We start from the raw sequence: 26,417 nt of genomic DNA, 5'->3' as shown, positions 1-26,417 counted from the left end.
ATTAATATCAACACTACTCCTAGATGTGTCAGTATTAATTTTACTGGTTTCGTTGTCATAAAAATGAGTACTGGGGGTGTCTGCTGTCTTTAGCCTTAAATTTTCAAACATTCTTAAATATTGGGCCATTTAAAGAGGTATTCTTGAGAATAGGGGAGATAAAACAATTGCAGGAGGCTTGTACAGTTCAGAAGAATGCTTCAGAGATTCCTTTATAGAGATCTATCTAGATCCAGAAAGCTTGAACCATAGTTCAGCCTCTAAAATGTTATATTAAAGGCAGCTTTTAACACCATGGCAGGTCTGTAATCAAATGCCACCAGTACTGGTTAGGTATAAAAGCCAGACTGACTCAGAATACTCAATAGGATTGGAGGGAAAGTATGGGAGTTTTGGGTTCTGTTTAAATTCAGGGAAAAAGACATATATTTTATTTCCCTTGGTTGCATAGACCATGGTTTATCATACTTGTGCTCATAACAAGTTCCATTCTACCCTCTAATTCTTTGTGTTCTCCCTCATATTCCACACTTTGGGTTGGTGTTCATGTGTTTTGTTTGGCTGAATTTATTATACAGTCAGAGGATGGATTTGGTACCAAGGATGTCACTACACCAGGTCATTCCACGCCGGTGCCTGATGGGAAAAATGCCATGTCTATTTTCAGTTCTGCTACTAAAACAGGTGTGTACAATGATTATTTGCCTCACTTGGATTGTTGCTAAAGTAAAATGCAAGGGAGATGCTTCTCAATTTAGATTATATTTTTACTGTAATAGCAATAATTTGATCCCATCTTTAAGTTTTCATAGTTTGTTTTTCAGTTACTTTCAAAACTGATAAACATATTTGGAAATAATTGTCTCTAAATTTAACTGAAAACGTAGGGAAAGAATTCACAGGCAGGTCTTGCTCATTGAGATCCATGCCCTCTCCTCACTCTTTCTCTCTAGATGAAGTTGCTCATTCTGCATTTTTGCCTTCTTTCCCACAGATGTCCGGCAGGATAATGCTGCTGGCAGAGCTGGCTCCAGTAGCCTTACACAGGTGACAGATCTGGCACCTTCCCTGCATGACTTAGACAACATCTTTGACAATTCCGATGATGACGAACTTGGGGTGAGTCTGCCACAGCTACCAAAACAGAAGACATGGAGGACTTAGGACTTAGGTCACTGTTGGAGTATTTCCTTATTGTTTGGTCTACGGAATTTGGGGGCCTCTAATTTTAGGTTCAGAATGTTCTACAGAAATGTTTGTATACTTTGAAAGGATTCTTAAAGTTGTCTGTGTAGTCTCTAACACTCCTTGGGTTCTGTTTGTTGATGGCTTTTTTTTTCTATTAGTTTATTCCTGTTGGAAACACTAAAATCTTTCACTTTCAGTTCTTCAATCCTAAATATCATGAGACTAGTAGAAGTGTAGTATGTAGTCCTTTTGGCTCACATTTTAAAATTAATGCCCCTATAAGTTTTTATTCATCTCATCAGTCAGAACATAATCTACATTTTGAGAGATAAACAAGTATGGTCTATACTTTTTAGGATGGGCACTATTGTAGGGAAAAAGGACTTACGTACATAGAAGTTAAATAACACAAGGTATGATGTGGTTAAAGCGACAGATAAGAATTATAATTCTTGGTAGAACAGCTGAGCAGAGTCAGAAAATTTATGTCCTCGTCCTCCTAACCACCTCTGTATTTTTGGGCAAGTAGAAGTTCCTGTTTATTTCTGGGGGACCTATCTTACTCATAGGCCCTCTCTCTGTCTTTTTTAAGATTTTATTTATTCATTCATGAGAGAGAGAGGCAGAGACACAGGCAGAGGGAGAAGCAGGCTCCATGAGACTCCATGCAGGGAGCCCAGTGTGGGACTTGATCCCAGGACTCCAGGATCACGCTCTGGGTTGAAGGCAGGCGCTAAACCACTGAGCCACCCAGGGATCCCTGATAGACCCTCTCTTAAAGGAAATAGGTTTATTAGTTTATTTTTCATTCACTTCTTTATTTCCCTTCCTTCCCTCCCTTTCATCAATTTCCCAGATATTTGTTAATCATTTGATGGTCATTTCTTTTGTGATGTGTACTTGAGGTTACAAGTATTATTATATTACTGCCCTTACACTTGAGGCACTCACAGACCTCTGGGAGAAATAGCATATTCATAATGTTTAAAATGTACTTAAAAATGTATATAAATAAATATACACATGCATGCTTATTACTGTGAGTGCAGTAATTGACCTGCGTCTAAAGATGCTGGATGTTCAAGTACAAAGTGACAGGTGAGCAGTGTTTAAGGCTTAAAGGTTAAGTAGGAATCAGAATTCTAAAGCTTGTTCTCAGTTTAAAATAAAATGGATCTGATTAACAGATATTATACACCATTAGTAATGTGAAGTACTTAGAAGATGATGAGATCATAATGGTCCCCAAGAATGGATTTGACTTTTAAAACGTGGAGAGACAGGGTTAATGAGAGGCAGGGGAGAGACTTTAGTTTGAGCCTGGAATGAGCCTTGGTTAAGCAACAAGAATGAACCAGCTGGGGAAGTTGGGGAGATAGTGACCAGACCATTGGTCTGCTCTCTGAGTAAGGAGTAAAGATAGACAAGGTTAGGCAGGTTTTGGCCACACTTATGGCTTTGGACTTCGAACTCTGCCTATATAACGTGTCCTCTATGAAGGCTGCTGAGTGTGAAACTGACCGAAAAGAAGCGATTCCTGGTTTTCATCAGTCTCATACACAGAAAGCATGAATACTGTGTGGTAACTTTTATTGAATTAAAACACAAGGACCTCCTCAATTCAGGCAGTTGGCTATGTGAAGAAAAAGGACATGGCAATGAGAAAAACTGTAATATAAGAAATTGTTGATACAGGCATTGGAGAGTCTCTTTAAACTTAACTATCTCCCTGAAGTCAGGTATTACTAGGATTGGTTTTAGTGATCCTTTGGGTTTGGTGAGATGCTTTGGTGGTGAAGGTGAGGATGAAATATGAAAAAACAAGGAATCAAAAAGAAGTAGAAAGGGAGGAATGAGAAAGGGCAAAAAACAAGCATTGCAGAGTAGCCTGGGGACTGTTCACAACTACCATCTCCAGTGATTGTTGTTTGCACTCAAGAGTCATTGTACTTATCTCTGTATAAATTATGTATTACTGTTGAACTAAATGAAGATATGTTTACTTTGTTTTTAGAATGTATTCTTAGTAACGTTAATATGTAAAGGAGGGTTGGATATTTTTAATCTAATTTCATTTCTCTGAAATGATTGTTTTTGCTTTACTCTGATTTCTAGCCTGGCATTTAATTAAGAGAATCGCTTACCTTAGAATCCTTTTGCTAATTCATCTTACTGATAACTGGTGTTGTGAGGTTCTTTGTCCAAGTTTTCATCTTAAATGTCTTTGAATTTAATTTTGCGTTTCAACCTTGTGACATGGAATAAGTATACATAAGTAAAAGGCCTTCTATTTGTGAGAATCTTTTTTTTTTCTTTTTTGCTGTTTTACCTTGCCACCAATTCATTGCGTTCTTAAAGATAATCTTGCCTATTAAAGGACTTAATTTATTTTGAATAACAAAGAAAAGCCCTCTCTACATATCTCTGTGGTTTTGTGTGATAAGGTTATTTTTTATGAAGATGAACAGTAACTGTGGAGGAGATAGGAGCTGAAGATTTTTTTTTTTTTTTTTTTTTTGTGGTGAAAAATAAAAGAATAATGCTTTGAGAGGGCTTGAGGTCACCTTTTGAAACTGCCTGCTTCCAAACAGAAGGAAAACCAGACTGATAGCCAATTACTCCTTGGAGTCACCACCCTAATTTAATTATTGTGTCCCTGAAACCACTTCCCTAATGACCTGGGAGGAAGATTTGCTTAAGGAATGTAAGTTGTGCTTTGATGGTGCAGTCTGCCCTTACCAGATCCATGCAAAGAAGACTCTGTCACTCTGGTTTTTATTCTTGATAAGCTTGTAGCCTTCTCCTTGGCTTCACTGTCTGCTGGTATTTTTAGAAGTTTACTTGTAAACACCATGTAAGGAAGCATCTTTCTTTTATTCCAAAATATCATTAGGCATATGTTAAGAAATAGTTTACTGCTGCTCTACTTATATTCAGATGTGTTGCCCTGTTTTAATAATAATAATCTTTTCTTAAGGCTGTATCACCTGCGCTGCGTTCATCAAAAATGCCTGCAGTTGGGGCAGAAGATCGACCTCTTGGGAAGGATGGAAGAGCTGCTGTTCCTTACCCACCAAGTAAGAAAAGGAAATTGAGCTTTGGCTTACTATTTATAACTTCTACAAAATGTTTTCATATTCAGTGATGTTTTATCTGAGATGCCTCTCTGTCCCTCCCTTTTTTTTTTTTTTTACGGCTTAGGAGGTCTGTCTTTACTATTAACAGAATATTAACTGTGAATTAAAACCTATTTAAGTTGGAATTTCTAAGATGGGGCAGGCAGCTAAGAGACCATTTTAGTTTGAATTCCTTTTGCTTTTGTTTTCAAATTAAGAATGAACTCTTCTGGTTAAAAATGTAGATAAATGTGTTTTATGTTTGTTTCTCTAACAGCCTTTTCCTAGTAGGATAAACGCTATACAGTGACTTTCATTTTTTTTTTTTTTATACAGTGACTTCCAAAGTGATATTCCACTATAAGAGTTTGTGTAAGATGTTTCAAAAAATTTAATTTACACAAGGATGATGATCATTTGTTTTTTTGTGGTTCTTTTTCTAATTCATTTTGAAGTTTGTGTTTCCTTTTGAGATCAGTTTATTGTGTATGACAGCAAGAAGAGAAATTTTTTTTAAAGTTACTCTTCATTGTAGGAAACTACATTATTCTACAAGAGAAAAGACAGTAGAAGCAGAAACATAATTCCATTGCAAATCATTCTTTAATACCATCTCATTAACTTCAGCTGGTAATGAGAACAAATTGAGGGGAAAAACCACTATGTCATAGGGATGAGTCAAAAAGTTTTATGAACCTATAAATGTGTGCTGATTTACTCAAATGTAGAAGTGTGAAGTATACAGAGATTGGATTTTGACAGCTTTAGTAGATCCATAGCTTTTTAAAATATGCAAAGCTTTCTCAAGCATGACATGTATGAAAATGAATAATGGTAGCCAGCCAGTTGCTGTAGTTTTTTTAATTAAACATTTTTCTTTTTTTATTACTCTGCTCTACAGATTTTGCAAACATAGAATTCACAGATTAAAAGAAACAATATTAAAATAGATACATATGGAATAGGTTAGATGAATGAATTTTTCCCCTTGTATTGAACCAGTTAATCCTCTGCCCTTTTTGACATTAAGTTATATGTTGTGATGTTAAATGTTAAAACATGACTTGTCCAAGGTTATTGGACTCACAATATTTGTACTCAGAAATCATTCTGTTAGTGTCCTTGCCCAGGAAAGTATATGGTATACTCTCTTCTTTATCTCATTTTTATTCAGAAAATAATTGTTTCAAAAAGAAGCAACTCAAAATGTTATGATAAAGTACAAGTTATAAAAATTAATTGATTAATTGAAAAATTAATTTGATAAATTTGATTAATTTATACTTACATATATAAGCTTTGGAAAGTATAGATACATAAGAGTAAATGGATCTTTCGTTGTGCACAAAGTATGCATGTGTAAATGTGTGTGTGTGTGTGTATGGACATGTATACAATATTTCCTCCCAAGACATGACAATGAAATAACATGGTAAGAAGTTCTCATCTCTGCAAGAGCTTTTTTGTACATTGAGGTAGAAAGACTGACATAAAATTTAGTGTCTAGAACAGCACCATCCAGTCTAATAGAAATACAGTGTGAGCTACAAATGAGAGCCATATAGCAGTCTTAAATTTTCTAGTAGTTACATTAAAGGAAGTAAAAAAGAACCATGTAAGATTAATTTAATTAGTATATTTACCTAATATAACCAATAGTGTCATTTTTTACATGTGATCAGTGTAAAAAATATTGGGATATTTGATAATTCTTTTTTTTTTTTTTGTGCTAACTCTTTAGAATCTGTTGTATATTTTATACACACAGCACATCTCAGTTTGGACGACGCTTGGCTTGAGTGCTCCATAGCCATATGTGGCTAATGGATACTGTATTTGACAGATTATGTCCATAATTATTCATTTGTGTATGTAGTAATGTAATAGTGAGAAAAGCAACACACAGTAATAACTAGATTTAATTTTGGCATCAAGTCTGTGTTAAGGTAGTATTGTGTTATAATAATATATACAATAATACACCTCAATTCCAGCCTATTCTGGTAGCTGTTCCCACCCTCACTTTAGCATTTTTAAGGATAAAAATTGAACAAACAAGCCATGGTTTTCTGTTTTGGAGAACTAGAATGTTTCTGTCATCTTTCTGACTTACCCTCTTTGACTGCAGTTCCTTTTCTCATCTCAAAACCTGTTTAGGGTCACATCCTGTCAGAAATTCCTTGTAACTTAACAGCAAAATCATCTTTTTCCAGCCAAACAAAAATGGGGAGGGCAGACCAATTATTATAGGCTTTATCACTTACTGAATGTTTAGATGTTACATGGTGAAGCATTCACGTGTGTGTACATTATGTTATTTAATGTGTACAAAAAAATATGAGGTAGATAGTATTGCCATTTTGCAGATGAGGAACTTGAAGTTTAGAGAGGTTAAGAGTTTCCTTAAGAATATCTGATAATGGGGTGCCTGGCTGGCTGAGTTGGTGGAACATGTGACTCTTGATCTTGGCATTGTGAGTTCGAACCCCATGTTGGGTGTAGAGATTACTTAAAAATAAAATCTTAAAAAAAAAAGTATCTGATAGAATAGTGAAGGCTACTTTCTGAAGTGAGTCTCTGGCAGGTGTAATCTTATTTTCCGTACTTTTTTTGTGTTCTCTTTTACCTTTGATAAAAAATATCAAGGTCGTGAAGGTGTTGAAAATTGAGATATACAAAAAAAAAAAAAAAAAAAAATTGAGATCTACAACTGTGTTAGGTAGCTTCAAAGAATTTGAGTATCCCCAGGTGAGAAATGTCTTTATTACGTTTCTCAGACAAAATTTAGTAGCTAATTTAATAAAATAATTTTTGGTAGTATTTTATACCATAGCCAGAATACTTACATGTAAAATAAAGGCTCTGTTTAAGTTCACTTGTCATTTTAACACAAAGAGAATTTGTACAGTTTATTTTCCAAGTATTTGCTTGAAGATTAAAATCTATAATGCAAATAGGAGTTTGAAGATTTTATGAAGCGGACTTAGAATTTAAAATGTTATACTTAAACATTAATTTTATATTAAAAATGACCCATAGCTGCTCTTTCTGTGACTTGGAAGAAGGAGTAGGGACTAAAAGATAAAGATGATGGATGTATTTCAAGTATAACCTAACTCAATATTAAAGTCTTCAGTCTTGTTTTATTTTTTCTCTTTTTTTTTTTTTTTTCTTCTTCAGTCTTGTTTTAAAGAAAATTACTGATCTGGTTGCTGCTACATTTGAAGACCTGTTTTTCCTCCTCAGACTCCAGTGGTTCTCTGGGAGTTTCTGGCTTGGCTTGTAGCCCTAGTTCTATGAATTGTTATGTTTCTTAATGGTAAAATACTGTCCTGGCAAGAGGGGCCTTGAAGATCTACTTGAGTTTTTCCCCCCACACCACACCCCCCCCCCCCCCCCCGTTTTCCTTTTCTTTCTCTTTTTCTTGGCGGCAGCAGGCACCATTTTGTTTAATGAAATCTTATACAGAATCCTACTGTAGGAAATAAATGGAAATGGAGCTTCTCTAAAGAGAGGGAAAGTTGGGATCTGAGATCCTGTCTGTTGGCCTCTTCCTTCCCTTGTCTTACAGATAAGCACCCGAGGCCAAGAGAGGGTAAAGTATTCCAGATTATCTTATTGTTTAACTGGGAAACATGGTAAAGATCATCTCATGCAGAGGTTCTCACCTTTTTTCTGCCTCCCATCTGGTGGAAGCCTCCCCCTGCCCCCGTAAACAAAGGAAAGAAACCAAGCCTGGTGAGAATCACACGTCTTTTCCAGCCATTTAGATGAAGGATCCAAGGCCTCCAGGGAGGAGTGACCTGCCCTGACTGTAGCAGCACTGAGCTCTGGAACTGTTCAGGGTCCTGCTGCTGATTCATACAGCACTGTCTCAGACTCCAGCCCAGGGCAGAGTGTGATGCAGTGGTTCTTTATTAATTTCTGATTCAGAGCTTGAGGTCATATCCTAGTCTATTCAGTGGTTACTGTTTGCCTCTTTCAATGCTGAAGTTTCTAGAAAGAGCAATGTGTTTGGAAACTGGGACATCCGATGCCATTCCAGAACACTGACTTACATTCATGGCTCCAAATGTATACATAAATTTGCTGTATAGGACACCCCCTAGTGGTCAAGCTTCCAACTTGCATCACATTACATCTGCTCTTGCTTTCAGAACCCCAGTTGCTTTCATGGGCCCCAGTTGATGATGATGATGGCTAACTTCCGGTATATTAAAATGCTCTTTTAAAAAAGGATTGAGAGTCACTGCTTTAAGTCTTTCTTAAAAGATACTTTTTTTTTTAACTAGTTGATTTTCAGTAAATTCTCTTTTGGTTCTAGGTAGGAATATTAAACCTATGAAGTTTCATTTTAATGTCCATATGGGCAGCATTTAATGTCAATGTGGAACCATTTCCCCAAAGAGCAGTGAATGTGGTGGATTTTTCAGACTAGCCAAGTAATCCTACTACATCTAAACCACCATTGTAGCTGCAAACAATTTTTTTTTTTAAGTATAAATGCCTGATGGATTTTCTGTGAAAAATTTGCTATAGGACATTTTCATGTAATTCTGAAATATTTCATACATATTTGTAAGCAGAGATAGAACTTTCAGCAAAGTTATTCCATTTAATTTCTTCCAGCTTCTACTTATTTCATCTCCTTATACTCTTCAGGCAGTCGTTTATTAGAAGAAATATGTAGGTTATATAAACTTTGTTCTCTTAATTAACGTGAAGTCAAATCATAAAGCATCAAGGGGATAGTGGTAAAGTTCTAGAAAAGGATAATTTTCTGCTGATGGCCACCTTCTTAGAGACTTCCATGATTAATACTGTTTGTAACTGATACAACCATTCAGTTAGCATTATTTCTGATGGCAGGTGGGGTGCCTGCCTACAAACTGGGATTTTTTAGAAGTCTTACCTGTTAAATATTGTCTCTCCTCTCCTCTCCTCTCCTCTCCTCTCCTTTCTTCTCCTCTCAGCAGTTGCAGACTTGCAAAGGATGTTCCCCACTCCTCCTTCTTTAGAACAGCACCCTGCATTTTCTCCTGTGATGAATTATAAAGATGGAATCAGTTCAGAGACAGTGACAGCATTAGGCATGATGGAGAGCCCTATGGTCAGTATGGTATCAACACAGCTCACTGAATTCAAAATGGAAGTAGAAGATGGATTAGGAAGTCCCAAGCCAGAGGAAGTAAAGGTAATTGCCAACATATTAATTTTACCAAGGCAGGGTGATTTTCAAGCAGATTCATATACATCTTCTTCAAAATAGTATATCTATATGCTGTATATACATAAATTTTTAAGAGGTACATTGCTTGGTATATTAATTATAATGTCTAGATTAATTTAAAATTTTGTCATTAACATTTTCTGCTGATTAGATGAGAGAAATACTCAATTCCACTCATTTTTGTTACTGTTGTTATATGTCTTTAGTTGTTCCACCAGCATTATCACCGGACTCTCCTTGTTTTCTCACAGGACTTTTCTTATGTGCACAAAGTTCCAACCTTTCAACCTTTGGTGGGATCCTCCATGTTTGCTCCACTGAAGATGTTGCCGAGCCAATGCCTGCTACCTCTGAAGATACCTGATGCCTGTCTGTTTCGGCCTTCATGGGCAATCCCTCCTAAAATTGAACAACTGCCCATGCCACCTGCAGCCATTTTCAATAGAGATGGCTACAAGTAGGTGCAGGGACCATGTCACGTTTCTTGCCCTATTAAGTGTGGTTTTGATCTTAGATAAGTATTTAAAATGATAACATCAGCATGTCATTTGAAACTTTCCTTTCTTGGACATTCGTGTTTTTGTGCACATTATTTTGTGTTGAAAATGTGCATATTTTCTAACTAAATTTCATGTATATGGATAAATTAAGGCTATTTGTATAGAGAACCATGGTGTTCATGCTAGTTTAGTATCATATCAGTGTCTACTACAGAATCAAGCAGTAGATTGGAGTTGATAATGTTATTTGGATAGTGGTGGTGTTTGATTTATATAGATTGTGGTTCCAAATACGCTTCCTTAAGACACTTTAAAATGAAGTGTTAACACAGAGACTTTCTCTCATGCTGACCCCACATCATATAAGAAAGCAGTAACAAGGGTGGTATGATACAGAAGAAGGAAGAAGAGGTGTTTATTGTAACGTGGGCACATTTAACTCTGTCAAAGAAGGGTAGTCTGTCAACAGTGTAGACTCAGTTTTCCCTATGATGAATAATTTCTTAATTAAACAATTTAAATGCTTTAAAATATAAGGCCATAAGCTCAATTTTCTGTCAGGACCAGGTAAACAAAATGTGGATGACATGGATTGGATAAAGCAAAAGACTTGGCACCACTGCTAGTCAGTGTTATCCTGAGGGACAGTAGGAAAGAGCAGGGTCTCTGATGGAACAGTTAAGATTATGCTTCACTTAAAGGGACTGTTTGCTATGCAGTTATAGTGCATTGTTCAGGCAAGAATGTGGGCAACTAGAGGTCTGCGTTTTTATGTAAATCTCCTTTTTAAAAAATTTTGGTAGTTAATTCAGAGTCACATTTTAGGAGCCAATAAGACAAATTCCTGATCCAGTCTGTGGGCTATAGTTGTGACATCACATAAAACCATCTTGATGAAACCAACTTTAATGTCATAAACAGGCTTTATGCTTACTTATGTAAAGTCAGTGTCAGAATGAAAAAGTGTGACAGCATGTAGGATAAAAGAACCCAGACTTGGGAGGGTACAGCCGTAATGTCACAGGACTCCAATCCTGCCTTTTTTGTTTACACCTGTGTATGGCCTTAAATGACTAGCTTACCTGAGTCTCTCCCTTCTTTAAAATGGTATGATCTGGCTCTGCTTCCCATACAAGATTTTTGAAAGGTTCTAATGGTTGTGGAAGTATTGTGGCAATAACAATTCGCCAGCAGGATGAACGAATGTGCTCAAAACTACCCTGGTGATGATCCCCTGGCTCCTTTTCTGCTGCCGTGCTCCAGTATTTAAGTAGGGACTAATATAGCACAGCAGAGCTCATAAGCCCAGAAGAGTTGCCACACCATTCTCAAACAATGCAGCAACTCCAGGAACCCATTTGACAGTTTAATTTCTTACACAAGCTCCTCAAAAAAGTGATGTGAGACTCTTTGCTGGATGATAATATAAATAATAAATAACTTAGATCATTGTTTAGATCTATTAAATCTATCACTTGCTATCCCAAAGATCTTTGGTATTCTAAACTGGTTCTGTTAAGAACTTTCTTTGATGAAAGAAATGTTTTGTATTTGCATCTTCCAGTATGGCATCCCCTGCCCTGATGTTGTAGCTGTGCACCTCTTGAGATGGGGCTAGTCGAGACCAAGACTGAATTTTTAGTTTTATTTAAGTTGATTTAAATTTAGCACATAAGGCTGGTGATAACCTTATTGGACAGCACAGTTCTAGACTATGTGAATTCCTTCTGCTGGGGTCTCTATCACCCTGGCCACCCCTTTGTCACACTCAGCACCCCAGCACTCACTTGCTTGACACCTGACATACTTGCTGTGAGCTAACTTTTCTTCCTCTTTTTTACTGTTGAATGCCTAGCATCTAGCATGAGGTTGGTATTCAGTTCGTTTTTATTGAATGGGAAAAATCAGGTTGGTATACAAACTAAACCATTCTTACTACCTAGGGAGCAATTTAATTATTTAGGTTTTCAGTTTAGTAGTTGTAGTTTCCTTTTCTGATCTGAACTGTATAATAATTTTAGGGTTTTGTCAAATAGGAAAATCTGAAAGGAGTCCAATTAGAGTAAAGATCATTATTACACACTTATTATTTTGGTCTCTGAGATAGCAGTGATTGCTAATCAAGTTTTCTGGGTCATTTTTTATCTGTACTCAAAGATACCACTGTGCCTCAGTTTTTCTTTTTAGTGCTTGATTTGGATTTTTAAGCTGGTAGTTTAGGCATAGCTAATTAAACATCACAAGAAAATTATTTGAAGAGCCATTACTTTATGACATTCTTCTTTCAAATTATAAGTGAATGAATATGCAGTTTATTGGAAGAACATTAGTTTAAGCACAGTATTAAGAGATTCCAAGAAAATATTAAGTATTAGATGAAATCAGTATTCTTTTGATACCTTCTAATTGGAAGGAATGGTCCATTGCTGTTTTACATGTACATTTAAGAATGTATATCAAAAAATTTTTTTACAATAATAGAATAGCAGAACATTATAGACCCTGTTTTGTTTTTTTTTGTGTGTGTGTGGCTAGTCCAAAAAGAAGTCATTACTTTTGAAAAAAAGATAGCACAATGTGATCAGTCTCTGGGGAACTAAAAATAATTGTGCTATAGGTAATGCATAGCATATTGAAAATTAAAAATGAATTAAAATTGTCTACTGCCCCACAGAAATCTGTTAGAGAAGTTTGGAAGCTATGATACAATATATGTACTATGCAGTTTATATAATTAATATTGAGGTCTCCTAGCTATGTATGTGATATTGGCATTAATTACAGTGTAGTAGTAGCTAGTGGGTTTCCTATAATTGAATTCCTTCATGGCCACTCGTCTATAAAAATGCAAGCCTAGACAGGACTGTGTTTTGAAAATTAGAAAAATTGCAAATGTTCCTATGTGTTTGATTGTAACTGCTTTAGAGTCATAAATGGATTATAGCCTCAGAGGACAAATACAGTGGTAGACTTTTAATTTTAAAAAATGACAAAAATGTAATTGCAAATTAGATGGAAATTTTACCCTATGGTCTTCTAGCTAACTTAGCATCTGAACTCATGTGTTAATGTTCCACTTAAGTTTTCAAAACTCATTGACCAAACCCAGCACCATGTTTTCTTTTTTGTTTGTTTTTTGTTTGTTTGTTTGTTTTTTTAGCACCATGTTTTCTTATAAAAACAGTAAAGTTCCCTTGAAAGATTAACATGAAGATTGCTTAGATGTGGAATAAGTAGAAGGAAAATGCTGTAGTGTGTTATTCTTCATGCCATGTTTCTTGCTTTCCCATGTACTTTACTGACTCCTTTGAATCCTTTTTTTTTTTTTTAAAGAAAAAATTGAATATACCTAGTGATAGCATGCATAAATGGTAAATGTGCAGGCCAGGTGGGGTAATAGTGTGTGTATTCCAGCATCTGTGACACGCACCTGTTCTCATTTGGTATTTCTGTTGCAGTAATGTGCCTAGCGTCGGGAGCCTAGCAGATCCAGACTATCTGAATACACCACAGATGAACACACCAGTGACGTTGAACAGCGCTGCCCCAGCCAGCAACAGTGGAGCAGGAGTTTTGCCATCTCCAGCAACCCCTCGCTTCTCCGTCCCCACACCACGAACCCCCAGGACCCCAAGAACTCCCAGAGGTGGGGGCACTGCCAGTGGTCAAGGGTCAGTTAAATATGATAGCACCGATCAGGGGTCACCAGCCTCTACCCCCTCTACCACACGGCCCCTTAACTCTGTGGAGCCTGCCACCATGCAGCCAATTCCTGAAGCCCACAGTCTCTATGTCACCCTGATTCTCTCAGATTCTGTGATGAATATCTTTAAAGACAGAAATTTTGACAGCTGTTGCATCTGTGCCTGCAACATGAACATCAAAGGGGCGGATGTTGGGCTTTACATCCCTGACTCTTCCAATGAGGACCAATATCGCTGTACCTGTGGGTTTAGTGCGATTATGAATCGTAAACTTGGCTATAATTCGGGACTCTTCCTGGAAGATGAGTTGGATATTTTTGGGAAGAATTCTGATATTGGTCAGGCTGCGGAGAGGCGCTTAATGATGTGTCAGACTACCTTCCTTCCTCAGATGGAAGGAGCCAGAAAATCCCAGGAGCCACCTATAAGCCTTCTCCTCCTCCTCCAGAATCAACATACACAACCTTTTGCTTCACTGAGTTTCCTGGACTATATTTCCTCTAACAGTCGTCAGACTCTTCCCTGTGTAAGCTGGAGTTATGACCGGGTACAAGCAGATAATAATGATTACTGGACGGAATGCTTTAATGCCTTGGAGCAGGGCCGACAGTATGTAGATAATCCCACAGGTGGAAAAGTAGATGAAGCTCTGGTGAGAAGTGCCACTGTACACTCTTGGCCTCATAGTAACGGTAGGTTTCCCAGAATACATATTTACTTTAAAAATTATCTTGGCATGATGGCAAATGATAAACTTTCTTTAGTTTGTTATATGACAGAAGTTTAAGTTTTATTTCTTAAAAAAAAAAAAAGAAAGTAAGATCTCTGTTGAAAATCTTCCTGAATTTAAGGATTGGAGCAAATGTTTTATATTGAAACATCTTTGAGGCAAGTAATTATTTTGTGAAGACTTCTATTAATTCCTATAGACAGTGCGGGGAAACCTACAACTGCTAAGTGTCAGCATCATCGGGAGTACACAGACGAATAGTTTGCACACGTTGCGTGTTTAAATTCACCCATTCTTCTAGATGAGTTGTCCGTGATACTTTCTCCATGAAACCTTCTACCCATTTACCGAGCATTTTCTCCTTCCTGTTTTTCCAGTATTTTGCATCTCTTATAACAATGATCACAGTTTACTTTGTGTTATGGTTCCTGAGGCACGTCACTGACTCTTCTATTATTAAAAGTTCCAGTTGACAAATATCTGTGATGTTGAGCTCTAAGCATGCCATGCAAGTTGCTTTTCCCTTCCCTTCTTCATTCACCATCTATACTGCGATGCATCCTGGGTGATAAAATGACTGAAAGAGACAAGATACCTCTCTGAGGGACTTCCAAATCTGTCCTGGAAAATGGACATCAGATTAAGCAAATAATAACACAGACTAGCATATTAGAAACCCATCATAAGCAATTAGAAAAAAAAACATGGAGTGGGAGGGCCTTCCTAGACTGGGGGTCAGGGAAGACCTCCTTGAAGAAGTAGTAACATTAGAGATCTCAGTGCCAGTACAGATTAACTGGCTAAAGAGGCTAGAGAGGGGATCTCTGGGTGGTGCAGCGGTTTGGCGCCTGCCTTTTGGCAATCCTGGAGACCCGGGATCGAGTCCCACGTCGGGCTCCTGGTGCATGGAGCCTGCTTCTCCCTCTGCCTGTGTCTCTGCCTCTCTCTCTCTCTGTGTGTGACTATCATAAATAAATAAAAATTTCAAAAAAAAAAAAAAAAAGAAGAGGCTAGAGAGCAAGGAATTGTATCCCAGACAGAAGGAACAGCAAGAGTGGTATAGAGTTGTATAGAGCTTGGTTCTTTCAAAGAACCGAATGACTCTGTCTCTCTCTCTCTCTCTCTCTCTCTCTCATTTTTTAAAGGGGGTTGGAACCTGGGTGGCTCAGTCGATTAAGCATCTGACTCTTGATTTCGGCTCAGGTCATGATCACAGGGTTGTGAGATTGAGCCCCAAGTCAGGCTCTGTGCTTGGTTTGGAATTTGCTCCAGATTCTTTGTCTTTCCCCTTCTCTGTTGCCCCCCCCCCCCCCAATAAATACATACATCTTCAAAGAACTGAAGGAAACTTGGAGCTGGCTAGATTCCCAAGAGCAATTTGAGACCTGCTGGGGCTGGGGTCTTTATCCCAAGAACCCTAATAAGTCATTGGTGGGTTTATGAAGAGGCATTGACATCTGATTTGTGTAAAGAAACCAGCTCTGAGTGCAGTGCGGACTGTGGATTTGGGAATAGCAGAATGGTGGAAAGACAAGGTTAGTGCAACTGCTCAAATGAGAAATAATAGCTGGTTTCTTATCTTAGCAAAGGGGATGGAAAAGAAGTAGAAACATAAGGTATGTTGAGAAAGTGGTAGGACTGCAGGGCTTAGTAGTGGGTTGGATTTCAGGGGTCAGAGCGAGATGTTAAGGAAGACACCCAGGTTTGTGATGTGTATACCTGGAGAGGTACTGATCATTCGAAGATAGGTGTACTGGAGGAAGGCTAGGTCTGGGGAGAAACTCTCCTAAGTTGAGTTTTGGAAATTTTAAAGATCTCTTCTTGAGATATCCAGGTAGAGATGTCAAGTAAACACTTGGGAGTTTATGGGCCTGCAGCTCAGGGGAAAGGGAGTAGTTGGCTTGTAGATAGTAAAGTCAGGCACAGAGGAGGAGGAAAGCTAGGATGACAAGATGGCTTGGGACAGAACTTTGCTGAATTCTGCTGTGTAACCAAGTTTTAAGAAAAAGAGTGGTCAGGAAGCATTAAAGCGCAGCTGAGCTTTTAAGAAGAGGATTAAGTATGTCTTTTGACCACAGTGAGGAGCTACTTCTGTAGACTACTTCACTAGAGGGATGGGAATAGGTTGGGCTGGAATGGTTGGTTACATGAATGAAACATGGAGCTTGCTCTGAACAGCTCTCAGCCTTGTAGGGGAGAAGGCTATATAAGCTTCTTAAATAACAGTTGGAAATCTAGAATGAGAAAGTATGCTTAGAGGACAGAGATCATTGGAGTGAGGGATGATAGGCACTTTTTTGAGTAGCCAGGCCCAGAGACTTCTCAGAGGTGAAGACTTGTAAGAAAGTATTCAAGGATTACACTCATTTCTGTAACTGCTGAGTTTTGAGCACTGTGCCTTGTACTTAGCAGGCCTCTAATTAATGTCTGCTGGATGCATTTATGAATTACAGAAAGTACAGTCTTTCCCCTCTAAAGAAATGTGGGTGATTATCTTGGGCGGTTCCTTTTACTAGATAGTAGCCTTCAGACAGAAAAGCAGTGAGTGGGTGGATCAGTACTGTCATCTTTGGATATGAAAAATAGCAGATTTTATCGCAGGGGAGGTGTGGGTTCCAAAGTCAGAAGCTTAACAGTATCAGACAGATAATGTAAATGAGTGAATGATGCTGGAGCAGATTTGCAAACAGCAGTGCCCTCACTACATCTTTCCGTGCACACGTTCCATTCTGTGTGCACAGGAATAGCCACAAGGGATGATGTCTGCTTTTATTTTTCTCTAACCTGTGATTCTCTTTGTCTGTCATTTTCCAACTGTTGATAGAGCCATGGTTACAAGAAGTACTTTTTTCTTTACTATAGGAAAAAAAGAAGCCCAGGTTTGAAGGTACAGGTGATCATCCCTGCTTCCTTCTCAGGTAGGCAGCAGAGCTGAGTGAGGAGGGCCTCTGAAGGGGGCAGTTGCTCCTTGGCTTCAGCGCTGCTGCTTATGCAAGAATGGGGCCTGCTGCTTGCCAGGTCTCCCAGTTTGTCAAGAGATGCTGGAAATTTACATTAGCTACTGGTGTTTGATTTAGGGATCACCTAGAGGTGTCTTAAGCACCCTGTGTTTCTTTAGTTGGTAGATAAATCTTAGATTTCCATCCATGCCCCTTTCCTAATCAGCTAGAGAAGGAAAGGTCTTTAGGTACGCAGCTGTGCAAGTTCACAGCTGATCACCTCAAACTTAATTAGCTCTTTCTTCAGATCTCTTTGAGAATTCAGTGAGCATTACAGACCTGTCTCCCTGGGAAAGAATATGCACATGTTCGTGTGTGCACAATTTTGCAGAGTTTGAGAGGTTTTTTCAAAGGTTCTATGTTAAGAGCCCCTCCTCTTAATAGGAAGGATGTTTCTTCTGAAACCTTGAATCCCACCTTCCTGTGTGGACAGCTGGCTTTCAGTACTGCTGTTGCTTTTGCCATGTTTTCTTGTGCCTCTGTCTGCCTGGAAGGTTATATTTCTCTCTGTGCACTTTGTATTTTGTGAAGATATTTTATATTACGAGCTTTTTTTAACAGTTGTGAAGAGCTTCTATTTAAGTTTTTCCTCCTACTCATTATTCATTCAAAACAGTGATATTTGTAAATAAAATAATAAATAAGAAACTTTTACAGCTCTCTTTTCCTATGAACAACCTTGGAAACAGGTTTGTATGATTTTAAAGAGTCAGGCTCATCTATCTTTTTACTTCTAATCTCCTATAGTTAACCTTTTATATATAGAGGAACCCATTTCTCCTTTTATTATTTCCACTAATAAATTATAAATTACTTTATAATAATAAGATAAGAAAATATCTTTTCTCTCCCCTGCTAGATCAAGCATTTTAGAATCTACTAAAAATAAAATCTACCACCAGTAATGTCTTTGTCACGGACTATAACTGAGGTCCAGAATGATGGCAGAGAGAAGAAGAGCATGCCGGTCCCCCTTTATGATCTCCATTCCTTTCATTTTCTTTCTTTTCCAGTGCTAGACATCAGCATGCTCTCCTCCCAAGATGTGGTCCGCATGCTGCTGTCCCTGCAGCCCTTTCTCCAAGACGCCATCCAAAAGAAGCGCACGGGCAGGACCTGGGAGAATATCCAGCATGTGCAGGGGCCGCTAACATGGCAGCAGTTCCACAAAATGGCGGGACGGGGCACCTATGGTAGAATCTCTTCCCTGTTTTAAATTTCTTCGTGATTTTTTTTGTTCCATAAAACCCAGCTTTAGTTACTGTCAAGTCCTTGCTTCACTGATAAAATAGAATCTTTTTCTTCATGGCTATTAAGGTTTATAATCTCTTTTCTTTCCTAAAGTCAGTTTGGAATTAAGTTTTCTAAGCATCCTTGGCAGAATCAAGGTCAATGAGGAAAATAATCCTTAAAGAGATTATTTGTTAGATTTTCCTCATTTTCCCGATCCTCATTGCATTTTCATCTGGATGAACATCTGAACTAGTTCTGTCAGCGTCTTCATAGTCAGGATTATAGTGCTTATTTTAAAGGAAATGGTGTAGTACTGCCTGGAAAACTAACTTTAACTTGTTCTCGTCTGCCTTCTGATCTTATTGGACCTTTATTAGAGCATTCTGACTCATTGAAATAAAGTTCTTCATCATGGGCCACGTAATTAGAGGGTTTGAAGAATACTTTTGAGAGTGATTCTGTTAACCTACAAGGAAATTTCTGATGCCAGAATTAAAACTAATGCAGCAAGAACTTCAAGGTCTCCAGCTTGTACAAAACAGACTCACGAGCCCTTCCTAATGGCCTTGTTGTTACAGGTTCAGAAGAATCTCCTGAGCCATTGCCCATTCCTACTCTGCTGGTAGGCTATGACAAGGACTTCCTCACCATCTCTCCATTCTCTTTGCCATTTTGGGAGAGGCTGTTGTTGGACCCATATGGGGGCCATCGTGATGTTGCCTATATTGTGGTCTGTCCAGAAAATGAGGCCTTGCTCGAAGGAGCCAAAACTTTCTTCAGGGACTTGAGTGCTGTATATGAGGTGAGAACGACATGAAAACCACTTTCGTGATGAGTCCTCAGGTGGTTTCTAGCTATGACCAAATTTTAAAGAACAAATATCTTCAAGGTAGATCTCAAAAGAAAATTTGCAAATAGCTGGAGGATGAAGGAGAGGATTAAATTGGCAAGTTTTCCTGGAAGTAAATTGCTTTATCATCTTGACTTAACATTTTGTTAGATTTAGAAGACTTTGCTCTACCTGCCTTACCACACATCTTACAGTTGAGCTATTTTTTCCCTCATTTTTGTGTTCAAGTTTAAAAGTATTGCTTACCAGGGAGTCTTCTGGCTGCTCAGAAGATGACCTTTACAAAAAGGAGGCACGTCTCTCTGGGGTGGGGCTGGGTTTGTAGAGGAGAGGAGGGTGGGGGAAGGGTCCTGAAAACAGTATAAAAGTGTTTAGCTTGAAGATTTCTGAATCAGAAGATAAGTTTAATGAATCATGTCTCTGTTGTATATTTAACACTACATCCTAGTACTAAAATTTTGAGACGCATTAATAATGTAATAACCATAATTTAAAGGCCAGTAGGTAATTTCATATGTTTAGTACATAAATTACTGTTACTTTTGAAAAATTAGAATCATGAGTATCTTTGAAGAGTGCCATATTTTTTCTGCCAAAGTATATGCACATTAAATATTTGTATCTTATACTTCTAATATCTTTATTTTTGGCAAGATTAAATGAAATTAGTATTTATGAAGAACTGTAACAGGCATATTATAAACATTACAAGAGTGTTAAATAAGATGCCAAGTTGAATTTAAAAAATATTTTGTAACAGAACATTTGCTATCTAGAAATGGATGGGCCTCCACGAAATAATAAACTTACATGTTGCTACAAAGAAATTAGGAGATGGTAATGTATGAGGTAATGGCATCAGTTAAGCCCCTAAAGGAACCCTTAGATACAGTGATTCTGTACAATGCCTGGCCCATGGATGTGTAATGCTGTTAAATCATAAGGACCATAACACAGAAAACTTGTCTAAGCAATTCTTTTTAAGGCTTGGTTCTTCTCTTGGATGAAACTTTCAACATGAGTTACGAAACATAAAAGGATTGCTGGATCTTTTTAGATCCTAATGACTTTATTAGGATTGCTCATTTGGTGGTAGTGCATACCTGGTTAAGAAGAGTGTGTGCTAGAGAACTTTGTAGGGGGTTGGTAAGCCTTCAGTTGTCAACTCTAATAACGGGTAACGTGGGCTCTTCTATTGGTAAATAGATAGTTAAGTAGCTTAACTTTTTACAGGTGTATTACATTAATTCTTTGCCATAAGTACCCATTTAATGTTCTGGAGATTAATAACAATCTCATTGTGCTTAAAACAACTATTTACTTTTTTAAAAAGTGATCAGCATATCTACTGCTTTAGTGGCCTCTGCTATTGGTGATCTCCAAATGTCTCTAACAGTGTAACAGATGGCCCATAAAATGTTAATGTTATCTTATGGGAAAACATTATGAGTAGGGATTACTTAAGAGGTTTTAGTGGACATATGTCACAGTCAGCCTTAGTAGGCAGGAATCTGGTTAATTCTTTATTTGACCATTAGCAATCAGGTAATGTTCAACAATCTTCCCTTGTGTGGAAGGAATTGGCTGGGGTGAAGAAACATTGGTTTTTCTTTAGATGGTCTAGTCCAGGTTTTGGAGAGACACATAGCAGTTTCAGCATACATTATAATTACCAGAAAGGACCAGTGTATAATGTTGGTTTGGTTGCTTGTGTTAACACTAAAAGAAAAAGCAAAGCACTTCCATGTGTATGATCAAGAATTTCCCCCACTAACAACAGGAGTGGTTCCTGTTGTAAATAACAATCTTGTTTGTGGTATCAGATGTGTAGGCTTGGGCAGCACAAGCCCATCTGCAAAGTGCTACGAGATGGGATCATGCGTGTGGGAAAGACCGTGGCACAGAAGCTGACTGATGAGCTTGTGAGTGAGTGGTTTAACCAGCCGTGGAGCAGTGAGGAGAATGACAATCATTCCAGACTCAAACTTTATGCGCAAGTTTGCCGCCATCACCTAGGTAAGTGGGAATTTATTTGGCAAAGTAGAATCTGAGAAGTAAAATAGCAAATTGCCCCCCTTTGGGAAACAGCATTATGTTGCTTTTTTTTTTCAGGTAATGTTAGTGTTCCATTACTGTATTTATTTAGGTCTGATTTCTGGGTTCTAGGTCATTAAATGCTAATTTTTATGTGCACACATATTTTTTAAAAGCAACTTAAAGTTGCCTAAAGAAGTCGTATCTAATTTACTCCACATTTTGAAAACCTAGCAGCAGGACTTGGTATTAACTGCTTAAGTTTAACCAGCGTTCCCAAGAGAATCTTAGAAGCTTTTAAAGCTCAGTACACATAGGAGCAGGTATACTGTGATGCCTGTAGAATATATGGCCTCTCAGTTTTCAGTGAAGGCATATAGAATCAGTCTGAAAGGAAAATGTTACAAAGGATTAATTATCTTTCTTTTTTCCAAATAAGCCTCTTCACCAGAATTTGTAATAAGTAGCTCCACTTTTATCTCCATGTTAGCAGAATATATAAGCATATATTCAAGTGCAGAGATAGCATTTTAGGTGTCATAATCAGAGTACTGCAGCCTAAAAGCATAATCTTTAAAAAAGTGACCGTCATGAATTTATGATTCAGTCTGACACTGATGTCATCTCTCTGCATGTACTCTTTCAGCACCTTATCTAGCCACTCTGCAGCTCGATAGCAACCTGTTGATACCACCTAAGTACCAGTCCTCACCAGCAGCAGCACCGGGACAAGCTACACCTGGGAATGCTGGGCCTCTAGCTTCAAATGCAGGATCGACAGTGTCCTCAGCTGGCAGTGCATTCAACCCCACCTCCAGCAGCAGTTCTGGGAACCCTGCAGCAAGTAGCTCCGCATCTGGTTCCTCTGTGCCACCCGTTTCATCGTCTGCTCCCGCTCCCGTTATTAACCAGATCAGCACTACCTCTTCCTCAGGATTCAGTGCTAGTGTTGTGGGGCAGAACCCCGGCACTGGGGCCAGTTCTGCAGATAGAACGCAAGGGAACCTAGGCTGTGTTGGAGACCCTGAGCCTGGGCAGAGCTCCTCCCAATCCTTGCAGGATGGACAAGAAAGGTACTGTGTGTGCCCATGGAGGCGGGTGGCTTCAGCTTGGACCCCTTGCCTACCTTCCGCACCCTTACCCTCCCATAGCCTCCCGAATCTCTTAATCTAGTGAAGGGCTCCATTTATTTTCTTCCAAAAGGAAATAACAACTTAGTCACTAGCTTTAGTGTTACGAAATGTGAAGACTTCTTATGAACTTACTATTACTAAACTTATTAACTTCATAGTAAGCTATTACTGTTAATCCTGCTATTATTATGGGAACATAATATATGGATAATAGCAATAGTAAGCTGTTATCACTAACATTAATAGTATTATAAAACATCTTTTTGGACTATAGCCCCAGGAAAAGAGGGAGTGGAAAAAGATCTCCCATTTAAAGGAGTGTATTACCATTTCTTTTTTTTTTTTTAAAGATTTTATTTATTCATGAGAGACACACAGAGAGAGAGAGAGAGAGAGAGAGAGAGAGAGGTAGAGACACAGGCAGAGAGAGAAGCAGGCTCCATGTAGGGAGCCTGACGTGGGACTCGATCCCGGGTCTCCAGGATCAGGCCCTGGGCTGAAGGCGGCGCTAAACCGCTAAGCCACCCGGGCTGCCCTGTATTACCATTTCCCACCTGTCCTGGTACTAAATGGCTTGGTTTGCCTTCATTTTGGTAATACACATATTAATGTTACATTTAATCTGTAATCATTGTCCAGGGGTGTGTTCTGGAACTGGTTATTTTGCATGACTTAAGTTTATTTTGTGCATCTCATAAGTGGCTCTTTCTGCAGTGTCACGGAACGAGAGAGAATAGGAATTCCCACTGAGCCTGACTCCGCGGACAGCCAGGCCTATCCCCCAGCTGTTGTCATTTACATGGTGGACCCCTTCACTTACACTGCAGACGAAGATTCCACTTCTGGAAACTTTTGGCTGTTGAGTTTGATGCGCTGCTACACAGAAATGCTGGATAATTTACCTGAGCATATGAGAAATTCTTTCATTCTCCAGGTAACTATTTGCAAATTTATCTTTAGCTTTTGTTGTTTTTTTTGGTGAAATAACAAGTCATGATTTTTTTTTAATTGGAATTACATGAGAACTATAAAGGGAAAGATACTCCTAATTATTCCTTTAACTTAAGTCACCATTGCATAGCATTTCGGTGTATTTCTAGCCTTTTTTGTATATGTTTACAGAGTTGAGATGCTACTTTTAGTATAATTTTTAGTCCTTTATACTTAACATTTTTCATGAATACTTTTGCAGGTTGTTAAAAATTCTCACAAGCATCATTTGTAATGACCACATGTTCTCCACATTTAATTATTGTGCTGTTAGATATTTAATTTGTTTCTAAATTTTTTCACATTTCGGGTCATTTCTTAAAGTGGATTCTTAGATACACTGATAGATAATGCCAGATTCTTTTCCAGAAAAGTTAGCCTATTTACATTCCCTTCAGCAGTCAGTGAGCATGCCTCTTTCACTATTGCCTTGCCAGCTTTTATAGTGTAATAATTTTACAAGATTTTGGTAACAGGTGAAAAATGATACCTTGGGTGTTTGGATTTTGATTTACTGTCACTTTCGCTAATGCCATCTTAACAGAATTAAAATACTGAAATTAAAGTTACCGGAATAGGTTGTTAATTGCTTTTCATTGTGAAGTTTGTGTCTCACATCCTTAGACAGTAATTCCAAAGTTACCATGCACACTATGTGTATATATGATAAAAAGGAGAACAATATTAAAAAGCAAGTTTTAAAATTTGGGAGCCTGGCAACAATAAATTGCCAAATTACCCCTGAAAAGGGAGCAGGGTAATTTCTAAGTGACTGTAATTTGGACTAACAAGATGACCCCTGTTCTTCAGGTGTTGGTGTATCTTTGTAATAGAGGATTTTATGTTATCTAAGGAATTAAGATTGAGTCAAATTATATTTGGCATCTTACATATTTTGCTTTATTTTATTTTATCTTATTTTAATTTTTAAATAATCTCTACACTCCATGTGGGGCCAGAACTCACAACCCCGAGTTCAAGAGTTGCCAGCTAGGCACCCCTTATATATTTTAAAACTAAAGCTCCTTGCCCTCATTCAGCAAAGACTTCATGCCATTTTGTTTTCTAGCTTTCTTGTTAGCACATTAGATCTCAGTTTCTAGTTTTGTTTGTGTTTGTATGTGTAGATTGTGCCTTGCCAGTACATGCTGCAGACAATGAAGGACGAACAAGTTTTCTACATTCAATACTTGAAGTCCATGGCATTTTCGGTGTACTGCCAATGCCGGCGACCTCTGCCCACACAGATCCACATTAAGTCCCTCACAGGATTTGGGCCTGCCGCCAGCATCGAGATGACCCTCAAGAACCCAGAGGTAGGTAGTAGCACAGCAGAAATTTCTAACAGTGCTTGTATACTGGGGATACAAGCCAGGAGAGTTGGGCTGCTGGGTTGGTCTTTCGCCTTTATTAAGAGTAGTAGATTTCTCTGATCCTTAATTTAAAATAGAGGAGATACTTATCTAAACTTGTAAAATTTTTTGAGAAAAGAAGCAAGCAAACTCTTGGCGTTTTTTTTTTTTTTTTTTTTTTAATGTAAGACCTAAGGCAACAGTACACTCATCACTTACTTACTGATGTTCGACTTTCCTATGATTATTTTGTTCTTTATTTTTGGAAGCTAACCCATGTATTAAATTCACTAACTTTCTTCCTTCTCCAGATCTTTTCTCTCTGGTACAGCAAATGCGTATGTGTTTTCTGATGCACATTTTTACAGGGGCTTGCTCTCTCTTCCCTTGTCTCAGTGCTTCTGATCTATAAATGAATGCTTTTTCTCTCCCATCTTCTTAAACCTACTTCCCACAGATATGTACCTCTAGGGGAATTTTAAAACACCAAACAAAAGTTGTACACTTCTTTTATTTTACTGATCACTTTATCCTGAAGATAGATGAACAGGGCACTTTTTAGAATTTTCAAAGACTTCAGCAATCAGTTCCCACAACTTTTATTGCATAAAAGATCACCCATTAATAAAAGCCAGCAAATTACCTCTTCACCATAAAAGAACTTAAAAATATCAAAAACTGCTCATTTTAGTTGGTAATGTTTTTCTAGAAAACTCCATGAAATGCTTCTCTTTTGAATAAATAACTTAGAAGTGGGAAAAAATGAGACATGTAGTTAATACTGCATTTGTTGTCTGTCACTTGATCCAGAAGAAGCTGCTTAGCCCACAAGCCACATTCATTCTGTGATTATGTACAATTTCTGTCTTTGGCAGTTTAGGTTGGTTTATTCTTTGGAGTTTTAATTTTTTTTCACTTTTGTAAACAGTTCATATATTTTTTGTTAGCTTTTTCTAGAATTAAAATAAATTTATTTCTTGTTAATTGTTTCTTCTTTTGTCTCCAGAAATTGAGTTATTACCTTTCTTTATAAACTTAGAATCTTTTAGTTCTTTACCTCTTGTGGTTATTCTGCAGTTCAGATGCAAGCAATTCTTATGCTTTGGTAAGAAATTATCACAATTTCAAATGGTAACTGATAGTGTTCTGCATTTTCATGGAGGGGAGTGAAGGCTGACTACCTAAGTAGTAAGACGTCCTAAGCCATTACCTAAAAGTTTTAAAGGTTATAACATACTGGCCGAATACTGTCAGTAGCTCATGAGATAAATGGATGAATTCTAGATGAAAATAAGGGGCAAAAATAGGCCTTTTTTTTCCATTTTGTTTTGAAACAGGAAGAAATAAATCATTTAACT

At 37.9% G+C, this 26,417-nt stretch overlaps 1 protein-coding gene across 8 annotated transcripts in view; it reads left to right on the top strand.

Moving 5' to 3' along the window:
* MED13L (mediator complex subunit 13L) overlaps window positions 1–26,417 on the top strand; it is a 297,211-nt gene that overhangs the window by 252,057 nt on the left and 18,737 nt on the right. For 7 of the 8 annotated variants that reach the window (XR_013366559.1, XR_013366560.1, XM_077875777.1 and 4 more), the window contains 12 exons: window positions 579–684; window positions 995–1,119; window positions 4,166–4,265; window positions 9,278–9,498; window positions 9,786–9,991; window positions 13,493–14,430; window positions 18,481–18,660; window positions 19,279–19,502; window positions 21,374–21,566; window positions 22,231–22,657; window positions 23,432–23,651; window positions 24,835–25,023. Coding sequence is in view for 6 of the 8 variants with exons in the window: in XM_077875777.1 (XP_077731903.1) it covers window positions 579–684; window positions 995–1,119; window positions 4,166–4,265; window positions 9,278–9,498; window positions 9,786–9,991; window positions 13,493–14,430; window positions 18,481–18,660; window positions 19,279–19,502; window positions 21,374–21,566; window positions 22,231–22,657; window positions 23,432–23,651; window positions 24,835–25,023 (3,129 nt within the window). In the remaining 2 variants the exon portion in view is untranslated. The remainder of the gene's footprint in view (window positions 1–578; window positions 685–994; window positions 1,120–4,165; window positions 4,266–9,277; window positions 9,499–9,785; window positions 9,992–13,492; window positions 14,431–18,480; window positions 18,661–19,278; window positions 19,503–21,373; window positions 21,567–22,230; window positions 22,658–23,431; window positions 23,652–24,834; window positions 25,024–26,417) is intronic. The other variant, XM_077875776.1, reaches the window with a different exon arrangement.

Source organism: Canis aureus, chromosome 27, assembly GCF_053574225.1.
Source record: "Canis aureus isolate CA01 chromosome 27, VMU_Caureus_v.1.0, whole genome shotgun sequence".
Lineage (NCBI taxonomy): Eukaryota > Metazoa > Chordata > Mammalia > Carnivora > Canidae > Canis > Canis aureus.
This window is presented reverse-complemented; position numbering and strand designations above follow the sequence as displayed.